The sequence below is a fragment of the Sander lucioperca genome, chromosome 1, assembly GCF_008315115.2.
Source record: "Sander lucioperca isolate FBNREF2018 chromosome 1, SLUC_FBN_1.2, whole genome shotgun sequence".
NCBI classification, from domain to species: domain Eukaryota; kingdom Metazoa; phylum Chordata; class Actinopteri; order Perciformes; family Percidae; genus Sander; species Sander lucioperca.
Genome location: NC_050173.1, coordinates 29,116,106 through 29,130,365, shown reverse-complemented (window position 1 = coordinate 29,130,365; position 14,260 = coordinate 29,116,106). Strand labels below are relative to the sequence as shown.

At 40.2% G+C, this 14,260-nt stretch overlaps 1 protein-coding gene across 4 annotated transcripts in view; it reads right to left on the bottom strand.

Annotated features, from left to right (window-relative positions):
- Window positions 1-14,260, bottom strand: part of drp2 (dystrophin related protein 2) — a 198,227-nt gene that overhangs the window by 26,326 nt on the left and 157,641 nt on the right. For all 4 annotated transcript variants that reach the window (XM_036007108.1, XM_036007097.1, XM_036007114.1 and 1 more), the window contains 7 exons: window positions 12,228-12,306; window positions 10,328-10,388; window positions 8,565-8,626; window positions 7,976-8,050; window positions 6,055-6,256; window positions 3,500-3,585; window positions 991-1,148 (listed from right to left, as the gene is read on the bottom strand). In XM_036007108.1, the coding sequence (XP_035863001.1) occupies window positions 991-1,148; window positions 3,500-3,585; window positions 6,055-6,256; window positions 7,976-8,050; window positions 8,565-8,626; window positions 10,328-10,388; window positions 12,228-12,306 (723 nt within the window). The remainder of the gene's footprint in view (window positions 1-990; window positions 1,149-3,499; window positions 3,586-6,054; window positions 6,257-7,975; window positions 8,051-8,564; window positions 8,627-10,327; window positions 10,389-12,227; window positions 12,307-14,260) is intronic.

Sequence of the window (14,260 nt, the reverse complement as noted above, 5' to 3'; positions counted from 1 at the left end):
ATTAATGTGATGTAATGTTTGTGAGGCAACACTCTGAATATATGTGGTGCAGTTGGGGCTTCTTTATGTAAAATAATTATGACCTCTCCATTTCCCCTGCTGATGTCAGTAAAACACAATGGGCTTCAAAAAGCTGACATAATATTTTGAAACTTGACTTTTGATGGAAATCATTAGAAGGCAAATGTTTGATTTTGCCATTTATTTTTTAAGTTTCTGACTTTATAATTCTGTTTCTGTATTTGTAATTTTGTCTTGGCATGGACAAGTTCTGTTCTGAATATGTCTATATGTGGTGATTTTGAATGTTTCTGATAAACTGAAGGATGAAGTGTTCCTTTATGGGTTGAGAAAATGATCCTGCTTCTTGAGCTGAATAATATATATATATATATATATATATATATATATATATATATATATATTCGAAACCCTCTTGGATTAGCTGGAAAATGTATCGTCACAAATCTGAAAACAGGGCTATTTTTCTGACACCATCAAAAGTTGACTTTTTAGAGATATGTGGTTCTCATTGAACAGCAAAACCACGACATATGACGATCCTATACAATATGATGCATTGCTGTAGGTTAAACTACCCAATAGTACACAAAGGAGTTAAAATTAGCACAACCGTAAACATTTACAGCCGTAAAATGCAACATACACATAAATGCAGCAGTTTAGCAGCATATTAATCCAGAAACATCAGATATACAAACTGTAATAGTAGAACACTGACAGGGAACATTGGGACACAAAAATCCGTAAGTAGTTGAATCTTGTGACTGAAATAAGACTAAATCAATGCCAGGACAGTGTGTATCTGATCAAATGGGGTGAGGTGAACTCACAACATATTCCAGACGAATAATTTCGTCTGCTCTTATTGTCCATACTATGTGTGTGCACGTGCGTAGCAAACATGCAGCGGTGTCTGTCTGTGAATGTGTTTAAGCATGAGATGCACAGCGGTAAGTCTGTCCTCACCACGCGGAAGCAGCTGCGGACGCTGGGCTCCACGTTGCTGCCCCCGAAAGCAGCGACTTCACCCAACTGGCGGGGGATCTGGATGGCTTCATGGAGCAGCAGGCTGAGGTGACGCTGGTCTGTCAAACCTCCAGGACCAGACACCTGATGGAATAAATCTGCAAACACCAGAAATACATCTAGTAATCTATCAATAATGCAGTAATTCATCTGATAACACACCCGTGTGTAACAGCATTAATTGTGCACTGCGTTTGAATGCATTAAAAAAATAGCAATTCGTATTATCATCATATCTGCATATATTTCTCTTAAACATCTAGATCTTCTGATTCATGTATTTATTGCTACAACTTCTCAGCTTCTCAAAATGTAAATTTGGATTTTAATTACAAAGGCAGGCATCCACAATTTGAAACGTTTGTCTGCTAAATAATGGCATAACTTTAGTGTGAATATAAAAACTGTATGCTGTGTTTGACCATCAAACAGTTATCATCATTAATCATAAAATGTTTAACAATGAGCCACCAATTCCTGGCAACAGGGTTTACCTAACCTAGTTATGTGGAATAAAACTCACTTTAGTGACATATAGACAGAGAAAGAATCAGTTTTAGTAGCTTGACTGGTCTGCTTGGAGATGAAAGAGCTGCATAAGTGGAGTCTTGTCAGATTTTGAATGAGGCCTTTACCAAGCTATCTGGGACTCTGCCTGTCACTGATGAGATGAATGTTGACAGGCGTGTGAGGCTGCTGCACAATGCATAAGTATAAGCATCCCATGTACCCTCCTCTCTGTGTACTTATTCAACCCTCCAGAGACAACACTTGTCTTTAACACCTGCATGGTAAACAGCCTCCTCCAAATAATTCTCATAACCAGAGCCGAGGCACGTTTGACATTTTAAATGTTCACATTGAGCCGTTTGATAAAGATGAGTTTTGGACGTGGATGTTTTATGAAGACACAGCCACGGTATATAGGCCTATTACATCTGAAACCTGCAATGTTGCAAACCCACCAGTGAGATAATAGTATTTCTGGAGTTGGCTGCATAAGCCACAAACTATCTGAACACCAAATACCAAATTTGTTTGTAAGTTTTAGGTACAAAGCCCTCACTTAACAGGTAAACAGGGCTTTATTGGAGCATTAGTGGGTCAGTTAGCTAATCCCCTACTGAAATGGCCACCTTAAATAAATAAACCCCAGCCACGGGTTTACAGCCACACTACCAGCTCTATGAGACTGTACTTAGCTAGATGCTCGCATGCTCACAATAACAATGCTAACATGCTGTTGTTTATCAGGTATAATGTTTACCATGGTCACCATCTTAGTTTAAGTTGTTTGCATGCTACCATTTGCTAATAAGCACTGCACACAAGTACAGATGATGAGAATGATAATAGTTTTGCAGGTATTTTGGTTGAAAACCAAAGTATGGACAAATGAAATCAAGGCAATCCTTCAATAGTTTGAGATATTTCCATCTATACCAAAGTGGTGGACCGACTGACCATTTTGCCATCTCTCTCTAGCCACATTGCTAAAAAATTACAAAAGTGAGGTTTATTGAGTTTGTAAGACGAAACTGATCTGATGAGAAAATTAGAGGCAGAAGCCAGTGAAAGCCGTAAGAAGTGCATTTGTCAAATTAGGTGTAAAAGCACTACATTTTCAATTAAATTGATTAAATAAGAGCCCCTAAACCTAACTTAAGATGTAGTATCAAAAATGACTGGTACCACAAAGTCAAGCAAATATTCTTTTTTCTCAAGCCAAAGACTGGTGATGATAGAATAAACACCCACCATCTGTATCTCAAAGCGGCTTGATGCAAATGCTTCAGATTTATTTGCAAATGTTATTGTGACGTCTGGAGTTGGCAAAAAAACGGGATCAGTCAGTGAAATTTAAGAGTGTTAAGGCAACCACATGTCTACCTGAAACCAGAAAAAGAGGGCTCACTCACTTCAGGGACCAGTCAATTGAAGGCTGTTATCGCTCATTCTTTAAGAGCTGACACAGATGGTGTGCCAGGCATGAATAATCCTGGCATGGGTTTGGCAGTGCTGTCTCTGATCTTGTATCAACTACAAGCTGTTCAAGGTCCAGCTATCAAACGCTCACTTTTCATTTTTAACTATGTTCACATGATGACTTGTAAACTTGGGTTACAATAGAACAGTAAACCATATCTCATGTAATCAAAAAAGGTGTGGTGCCTTGGCTCTTTGCTAGTTGATTTGTGACGAAAAATGGGAGTGGGAGCCATAGAGAGAGAGTGTGCATAAATGTGTCTTTGGCCAGCAATCCTTTTAAGGCCCCCGGTGTACTTTGTAGAAGTAAAGAGAGCTTTCTCCATTATAGCAGCAGACTCATTTCCTCCATTAGACTAAGTGGATGTCTTTATGAAATACTGGCAATCAGGGCTGTTTTGTTTTGGCTCATTGTTTGCAGTTGAGGAGATACATTAGGCACATGAGCAGGCATCCGACTCACATTTGTATTTCTCTTGGACGTCTGCATTGCACAAGCTCACCAATCCCATCTTGAAGCTGAGAACTCGCATTTTGCCATTACGAGCACTAGTGGAAAGAAAGAGAAGAAGAATAACAAAAAAGTTGTAAGGTTACAATTTATGAACAGTGAATGATCTCAAATCATGGCTGCAGTAATAAATTCATACATTGGCTGAGCCCTTCTGGGAGGGACAACGTGTGGAGGAATTACTTGGGTCAAAGCAGTACAGTACAGATCAGTGCAACAGTGTGAAATTGTATTAGAGCTTAGCTGTACTAGAGCACCTGAAGGCACTCCAGGGATTTTAAGAAGTTGTGTCAATGGATTTATGGCCAGAAGAGCAAAAATAAGCTTGCCATGTCACTTACTGTACAGACAAACACGTGCATGCATACTGCATAAACACACAATTACATACACATATCCAGTATTTGTGAGGATCAGAGGTGCTGTCCCCAGCTGAATAAATAGAATAAATGATCACTGGCCAGTGAGATGGACTCTGTTGTGACCTGACCTGTGCCTTAAAGGGTTGCATTAGTTTTTTTTCTGCTTAAATTAAAATACACAAACACACCGTCACCGTTCGTGTTGAGATTTCACAACTCCAATGCCAACACAGCCTGGAAGAATTTACTGTGGAGCTGAGCAGCATTGGCAGAAACCACAGGCTTATTGAATTAACATTTGAATCGTTAAGTGAGAAATCAAGGACATGTTCATCAGAGAACGTCAGATCAATGAAGTTTAAAATTGAATCAAAGAGTGAGTTAATTTTCCAGAGCTGGGATGTTGTAGAAAGTAGGGACATTTTTTTAATCTGCCGATAGGTCAAACTACAAGGAAGTGAAACATTACTTAGGCAAGGCCATTAGAGTCACATGGAGAAACATGAGACGTAATAAGGAGACCATTTCTGTTTTTGTCCCTGTTAGATTCAGAGCTGGAGTTGGTTGAGAGAAGCTCGAGAGCACAGGGGAGCGACTGGCTGTCAGCACCTTTCACACACATTTTCTGCTGTGTGTCGCATTACATCTTCAATATCCCCAGTGCTGCTTCTCAGGGGACATGTCACTCCTGCACACCCTCCTAGTGTGACACGCCTCTGGAGGCCACACACACACACACACACACACACACACACACACACACACACACACACACACACACACACACACACACACACACACAAACACAAACATACGCACATCTCATTCAGATTCACTGCTGCTATTTATTGGAAAACAAAAAGCAATTACTGAAATTTATGCAGAGGGTAAAGTCTCTGATTGTCTCTCATTAGCAGCCAGAGCTCCCGACCGAATTTACAGCACTCGTGGGGTTGTTCACTGCTTCTGTGCTCGGTGTTTTCTCTTTGGAGATGGCACCAAATAGTCAATCAGGAGCAAAGATGGGGTGAAAGTTGGTGTGAAAGAGGATTTGTTTCTGCTGTGTCTCAGAAGGGATGCTTGGCGCTCTGCCTGGACATTGTTATTGTAGCTTTAGCCACACTGTGGCTCTTTATAGATGTCTGTACAACAAGCCATTAAACCACTTACATCAATCTGCAAACAGGCTGCACTAGGAAGTGCTGTGAGGAATAGTTAAATATAGTTTATACTATTTGTAGTGGCGTGAGATTACACATAGTTAAGTTCAGTTCTGTATGTGATGTTTATTTAGTTTCATTATTTTTGATACTATCGTTGACTCAAATGACCTGGTGTAATGTGAAAGGGTCCACAATCCAGATTTACAATGTCAGTTGCATGTGAAGTGACAAAAGCACTGATGGAGAGCAGGTGAACTCCATTCAATTCTTCTCAACTGTTGCTATAATACGATGAGACTAAAAATGAGCGTTACAAGACAGAGATGAGTGTGTCACTTAAAAGAATGCTGCACCAATTTAGCATTGCACTCACATTGTCGCCTCACAATGGACAGTAAAAAAAGGAACGAAATTGACGCAACCAGAAACATCGTCTTTTGTTTTTTGTATTCCATGCATTCTTCTTCCTTGTAAATTGAGTGAGTGAGTGTCTTATCTAATGTAGCCCCGTGCCGTTAGCCTTAAGCAGAGATGAAGAGCGGGCAACAGAGGTCTGGTGAGCACACTTCTTTCTAACTCCACACAGATTTGTTACATTTTAAAAATTGAAGTCTTCAACCCCAACTAATGCGGACATTATTTGAGGCAACTTAACCATCTAGACTTACAAAAGACTTTGTACAACTTTTTTTTTTACCTTTGCAGAAGAACACCCTAAGACATGTAAACAGACTTTGATGTGCAAAATTGTCTCAGCTAACCTTTAAGTAGCCCTCCAGGTCAGTGATCAGTAGAATAATCATCTTGGATGACAGCTTAACAATCAGCTTTTATCTCATCATTTTGATTTGTTTTTGCCTGCACATAAGCTGTTTAATTGTTTACTTAATTATATATAAATATATAAAATATATAATAGCTTTCAACCCAAGTAGGTTTTAATAAATACATACAAATAATACATACACCCTAGCTTACTCACCTGTCGTAGACGTTGAGCAGCCAGTTGAGACACATGTCGACGCAAAGTGGAATGTTGACCAGGACGGACCTCTCCTCCTCCAGCCTCTCATACAGAGCCGTCAGGCCGTGGATCATCTCCACCACATCCATCACATGCTCCCCCTGCTGCAGCACCTGCTCCCGAAACACCTCCCCGAGGCTGCTCAGTGCCACTAAATCCACTAAAAACACACATAGATACATATTGAGGAACACAGAGACCTGGAGAAACACTTTCATTGTGATGTGTCATGTGGAGGAAGAAGTATTTAGATAAGTTACTTAAGTAACAACACTACAGTGTAGAACTACTATTATAATTATATAAATATTGATAAATTAATGTGTTCATCACTTTAATGTTGCAGCTGGTAAAGATGGGGCTAATTTTAAGATTTAATATTAATTTTAAGATGATTTATATTTTGTATTAATAAATCTGCAAAGTAACTAAAGTTATCAAATAAATGTAGTGGAGTAAAAAGTACAAGTAACTCAAAATTTTACTGTACTGTATTGACTAAATGTACTGACCATGTGTATGTACTGTATGTTTTTGATGTGACAACATATTTTACGTTTCTATATGGTTGGAAATCAAGTAAACTGATTATTAGTTTAAAAGCATGTACACAGGCATGCATGTACACATACTGGAGCTTATCACCTATGTCCATACGCATATTAACCTTCGAACACATAAACACACAGACACAGAGCAGGATCATCATCCTCATCTCAGCATATGAGAGCATAGGCGATAGCACATTCACCCTTTTTGCCTACCATATGTTTCAAGAGCAGTGACGCAAATTTGATTTCGCTCTTCTAAACTAATTTGATGGCCCATCCCTAGGAGTGGAGATAAAAGGGTGTCTGTGGATGCCAGGTATAATTGGATAGCAAGATAATGAGGTCGAACAGAAAGAGGAGATACCAAGAGTATTCTCAGGGTTGTGAGGGAATCTATATTTCTGATGGGCTCTTATGCAGCACTGCTCAATCATTCACAAAGTGTGCAGAGAGAGAGAGTGAGAGTTCTGTTATCAAGGCAGCCTGGCAATTAAATCCTGTAACGATATCAACTACTAGGGTAAGATAAGAGAGTGGGCAAGAGTCAGAAAGTCATTGAAAGAGGTTTTTCACAGTAGTTTGAGCATGCTGAGTTTTTATTACAGCAACTCGGGACGTGGAGGAGAGCAAGGGTTGGAGGAAGGTGGCAAGAGAAGGCAGAGAAGGGAAGGGGGTGAGGAAGGAAAGGTGCGAAATTGGCCACAGTCAGTGGGAGTTAGAGCACTGCAGATGATGGAAGATTGACGAGAGCATGTGTCGTATGAGCATGAAGAGGGAGAAAGAAAGGCCAAGTTTCAGGTAGTGAAAAACCGAGAGAGCACAGAATGTGAGGCATAAAGAAACATCATGAAGAGAAGCATTGGAAAAATCAGCAATAGTTAGAATAATGGGCAGAAAGTGAGAGGGTCTGGCCCGAGTAGGATACAACAAGTGCTGTGAACATGAAGGGGCACACATTCATGCCTCAACCATGCAGCAAACACTAATTGCCTTCACTTTTGTAAGTTGAATGGACCAATTAATAGCTCTAATTACCACACACACCAACGATCCTGGCTGTGGTGAAAATGAGGAAAGAGTCCGGTGGTTGAGTGGTTTCTAGTGGCTCTTGAGTTTAACAATACTTTTGATTTCTGGCTTTTAAAGCCAAGTAGTGTAGAGATGACTCCTTCGACAACTGAATAAAGAAATGTGTCACAGCTAATCGTTATATCTCATTCTCGAATCGAGCGTGTCATAGTGGATTACTCATGGTGCAGGATGTCATATCACATTAGCCATCCCAGCCTTGCAGGCAGGAAATACCATTGATGACATACTGTACGTACATCTCAGAGCCTTCTGAACTCGCCGCAGCTTCATGGCTGTTCTGTATGCTGAGAACTTTATGTTGTTCAGATCCGCTAACAGAGGGAAAGAGAAAGAGATTTGAGTATATGAAAAGATGAAGGATAACAAACCCATCCTGCGCCACTACACCCTGCTGTCGAGAAATTAGACAGCACTATCTCTCCTCCTAGTTATCATGCCATTGCAGAAGTCATAAGTGACATTATATGTGTATGTGTGCATGCGTGTCTAGCTGTGCATGTGTATGCAACAGCGTGCCTATCTCCCTTAAAAGCTCTCCGTGTCAGATCAGATTAAAAGCAAAACACATGATGTCGTTTAATCACAATTAATTAAGGGCTAAGCAAAAAGCAATAACAGCGCTGACAAACTGTGCCTCGTAGGTTAATGACAGTAGAGATGTAGTCCCTAAGGTGTTTGACATTCAGGGCCCTTAATGAGCTGTGTGACAGGGCGTTCAAAGCAGAAGCCCAGTGTTGCCGTGCTGCTGGTGCTGCTGCAGCCCAGTGGGTTGTCCTGGGCCAATGAGCACGACTCGCAGGGTGCTTTAATTGTCACCTTACTCACCCAGTGCTTGATACAGTTCTGTCATCTTTGGATGGTCCCAGCACGTTGTCTGGGCCTGATGGCTAGGGGAAGACAGAAAAATTAAACAAAAGGTGGAAGAATTCGTGAAGGAGGCGCAAATGGGAGTGCACATTTTCAGGCCAAAAAGAGCAAGGTAGAAATGGGAGTACAAATGAGCCGAGGGAAGCAGAGACAGGTAGGTGAGGCAGACGGTAAAAGAAAGGAGATCAAAGGGTAGTAAGTGAGAGAGAAAGACAAAAATGAGAGGGCAGGATAGGATTGTTTACAGGAGATTTCAGACCTGTGAAGTGCAGACATGCGTCAAACATGATTCAGGTTCAGGCATCAAAGTTACACTGCTGCTTTGCTGGAGATATACTGACGGTAACTTAAAAGGCTTCACTCAGGGACACTACATGATATCTCAACATAGACACATCAAAAACTTACATTTACACTACCTTCTTATCCCACTACTAGCTCTATGGGCACATTCAGAAAAAAAACATCCAATAAAAAATGACAAATGCAGCAAAATAAATGAGAAACAACCCCTAAGCAGAAAGTCTGCCAGGACCCAGGGGCCTTTTAGGGCAGCCTTCATCGTTTTACCTGTGTGAGCACGCATTGATTAGTACCCAATAAAGTGCTACTCAGATACTACTCCCACCATCATTGGTACAGTAATATAGCCCATAAAGAATTGACTAGCAGACTAAAACATGACCCACGAGGTTCTGTTGCTCATGATTAAGAAAATGAATTCTCATAGTCTGCACAAATGCTGCACACACAAACATACCACCTCTAGGCATAAACACACACACACACACACACACACACACACACACACACACACACAGTTCATTGATAAAACCAGCAGCACTCTAAAGGTGAAATAGGATTGATGAGGTAAATAGATAAACAGATGAGTGCCCAAGCACATAGGGCTCACAGCAGCTAAATATAGGTAATTTCTGAATCATTTAGTATGTTTCTAATTTTTAATGGAATCTCTGTACAAATAATTGGGCAATGGAAAAATCTTTCAAAATGTGAGGCAAGAAGTGCGACTAATTTGGAATATCTTTCTTCCAGATCTCTGAATCACTGCCTATCTTTCTGATTTTTTTTTTCAGTGATTCAAATGTCTGGTACTTTGCTCACAGATGGAATGGAAAAATAACCAGGCCCATCAAAGGTTTGTAGGCAGGGAAGTAGCTATTCACATGGTGCAATGTGCTACAAAACAACTATTATAAAAGGATATTTCTATGATCAACATACCAAATGTTCAGTTTCTGTGTGGATTGAAAAGTATTTCAGTTTAACTGATACATCACCACTGATTGGTCATTGCAAAACAACCGCCATTCCCAAACAGGAAACAGTTAACATGAATACAATGTTAAACTGAATAATGAAATAAAAACAAATGGTAATTCATTTCAATATAGGTCTATAAAGCTGGTACTCCTTATTGTTTCACCAGCTTTTTGATGTGATGGATTGCACCATAAGCTGTTCTGAACTGCCCGCACCCTCCATTGCGATGTCACTATGTGAAAAAGGGAGGCCAAGAATACTGCCAACCAATCACAGAAGTAGCTTTTAATAACGCCACAAACTGAGTTTGGTGTGCACTGGATATCAAATAAATCTAGGTCAGACTTAACCTTAGTGGAAAAACAGACATGCAGTAGTCAAAAGCACAAGTACATACATTCCCACAATGCAGAAATTGACCCTGAAGTTGCACTTACTTGATGTAGTAGGGCACTTTGTTGGGGGAGATGGCACGCTCCCATGGTATCTGCACTGAACCTGCACAAACACACAGAAACCAAATCAATCTCAGAATTAGCATGTCACGCATGAAAAGCCATTGTGCACAGCGAGTCCAGACAGCGAGTCCATTTAGACCTTCCTAACAGAGCTACTCTGGTGTACAACAGGCGCAGCAAAGCCAAAGAGACATGTCTATTGTGTTGGTTTGTTTGGCACGGCCTAATACAATAGTAGAGGCAGAGGACTCGGTGAGACAGGGTGACTGTAGTGTTTAAACCAGCCTCCAAACTGAACCACAGGGGGTTCAGCTGAGGATCAAACAGAACAGACTGCACTGGAAGAAGCAATAGGCAGACAATACGCACCGACACACTGACACAGAGGCATACATGCAGTCAACCATACACACACCATGTCATTGTCCATTATCGTATCACAACACGGCACAAAGCAGACTTGAATGTTGTTATTCGGCATATGGGAAAAAAATACTCACATGCACAAAGACAGACTCCCAAATCCAGAGGAGGAAGAGCTATTAAGATTCTTTACTTAAGTACAAATACCACAAATGAAATATACTCTACTACTACGACTACTAAGTACAAGTCAGTCCTGCATTCAACATCCTGCTTAGGTAAATCTAGGTAAAGATAAAAGTATTATCAGAGAGATTTACTTTAAGTATTAAATGTATTCATTATGCAGACAAATGTCTGCTTTGACTGATATTATATATTATTAGATTGTTAATACTGATGCAGTAGCATTTTAGTGTTGCAGCTGTTCAAGGTGGAGGTTCACTACTTTACATACAATTAGTCAAGCTGTTCCCAATCTAGGGGTTGGGCCCCCTCTAGCAAGATAAATATGGTGGGTCGTGAGATGATTAATGGATTAGTATGGAAGAAAAACAAAGTTCTGCGTCATTTGTATTATTTTTCTTTACTTTTCTTTGATGTTTGCTGTTTTGGGGGGAATCATTGTTGAGTTTAGCCTCTCTGAGCCTCAAACTGTTATTTAAATGAAACAATGTTTCAGAAGTCCTCCTAGATATCTGAAATATGAAATAGGGCTTAAGTAGACACTGTTTTTTGTAAGGGGTCACAAACAAGAAAGGTTAGGAGCCACTGGTATAATCTTTAACGATGTATTGTATTTTACAAGCTTATTCCATTTGTAAAATGTAAATCTTAATTTGAAAAGTAATTATTAATCATAGCTGTTACATACATGTATGGTGTAGTAAAAAGTACAATATTTCCCACTGAAATGAAGTAAAGTAGCATTGAATGGAAATACTTAAGTAAAGTACAAGTTCCTAAAATTGTAGGTACTCAGTTACATTCCATGTTGCATAAAAACACACACACATAAGCAGACCCAGACATTCCTGCAGGGTGCAGTGGGCTGAGCTGGCAGTCGGGTAGTGCGATATAAGCCCCAGTGCAGGGTCTCTGAGCCAGCGTGACAGCAGTAAAACTGGATGGGGTTTGGTGAGGACATTGGAGGCACACAAGCACACAACACGTCAGATGCACTCACACAGAGAGCCCTGCAACACACATCAGTTTAAATTAGGTAAGTAAATCACATTTTTTGCAGACCTCCTGCTACTTCTCTGCAGCCTTTGAAGAGCAGCAGGTAAAAGAAGAGACAGAATCTACAAATATATCTCTGCTCAAATTAGAGCAATGGCGGATCTGATGAGCATCGCTGGGGATGTTTATTGCAACAGTGTGCTGGAACTGATGAAGACAGACAAACAAAGCCTGCCATCCTTCTTTTTATCACTCCACACTCTGAGACGATGCCTTGGCACAGCATGGTACAGATCGGTGCGACAACTTCAAATAGAGAAATAAGAACTCTTACTGGAAAGGAAGTGCTGCGATCCGGGGCCAAAGTCTCGATGTGCATCCTGGAGCTGCTTCAGCCGTTCCTCTATGGAAGCCTAAGGACACACACACACACACACAGAGTTAAATCAAAGGGAATCATGCTGTTCATTCCTCTCCGTCACAAATCCCCAAAAGAAAGAAATGCACACACACAGACCACCTGTTTCTCCTCCATTAGTTACTGTATCTACGGAATATAAATTATGTCTTTTTCCTCTGCTGCCCCTCTTGAAGGACTTTGAAAGCATTTGAAGAGCTGCAGGTAGGAAATAAAGACAGAGATTACCAAATAAATATATTTTGTTTAAATGAGGACAGCAGTTCCTGGTTTGCAGCATCCGTGTGGAAAATAGGACCAGATGATGAAATGAGAGAGAAGGAGAGGTTGCAAAGCATCATGTGTTGCATCAATAACCACGGAGACCGAGTTGACAAAATTAAGTTTGTAAAAGCATTTCACATCAGTTACTGTATGTTTCCCACTAAATGGGATTTAGTCTGCCTAATCCCGCTTTATTTGAAATGTATTGGATTTGGCACATGAATCATTGTCAGCTGGATGTTTGAAATGCGCACTCAAACAATGGGAGGTAAATCCACTCGTGGTGAGGTAGAGACAGATAAAGAGAGTAAGAGAAAGAAGAAACTATTAGGAGCCTTTAGACTTCAAAGAGAACCACAGGCCATGAGTCGTAATGTGTAAATCTAGATATATTAGGATGGCATTCAGCGTACACACTTCATTGCTCCCTCGCCAGAAAATAAAACAATATAATCTGGAGCATGATTTAAATTTGTTGGGACTAATTTAGAGCATTGTCAATGTGCCGTGGAGATGTTACTGCCAACTGTGCGGTGTTGTTCAATCTATTTGTTGTACAGGCAATTTGGGCTGCCATAAGGAAGACAAATGATAGAATTATCCATGATCGACAAATATTATCAAATCAAATATGGAAATAGATTTTCACTGGCGTCAGAGCAGCCAAAATCAACAGGGCACAGGATGTTGCTGGGATTTAGCATTTATCATTTTAATTAAGAGAGAAATAGGACACAGAGAGGGAGACAAAGAAAAAGGTTCCTCCTTTCTGCTTGCTTTCACAGTGAAATATAGCAGGTCAGTGCATCTTAATGCCTTGAAATTAATTAATGTGATGAGTAGAGATAGCAGCAGAAGGTATTTTCTCTCAGAACAATTTGCAACATCTGTCTCTTCATATGTTACTTTGGCTCTACTGATATCACAGAAACTCCAACAATCCAAGATCTAGGAGATGAATATCTGCTGGTGACTATGATACTAAAAGCCTTTTTAAATGTGTTGATCATCAGGGGAGATTAGAGGCTGACTTCCTGAATCAAAGACCAGAGAACACACAACCAACTCTAGCGCACAGTGCATCAAAGATTTAGCAGAAATTATGGTGTTAAAGGATTTTTTCATGAAGACTCTTTTTACCTCCAACGCAAAGGGACATCAATGGGGAGCAAAATGAGTCCCAATTTCGTAGCTCACTCCCCAACAATCCTTCCCTAAAATACATGCGATTGCTGCAACAATTTGTAGAAACAGAAGGAAGATATGCTACTGATGTGTACAAAAATACTGACAGATGCTCCTATTTATATGCAAGCTCAATCCATTCCACACACAGAGTGCATATCAGTCAGTATAGCTGCATCTGTAGGATATGAAGTACCTTACTGGTTTTTGAACAAAGAGCACCTGAGCTTGATGTGTTTGGTCAAACGAGTATCCTAAAATGAATCAACACAGCTAGAAATAAAAATGAAAACCTTATACAGGAGGAATGCTTTTTAACAAGACACAAGCTGAGTCCCAAATTCATAGTGCATTCTAATCGTTTAAGTATACTGTTTTAGCAGTTAGAATACAGACATTTCAACCATTTTATACCAACAGGAAATTATACGTGTCAGATGTCAATAAAACTGCAACTTTGGAAAGCAGCTGCTGTTAAACTTCATGAAGAGACATCAAAA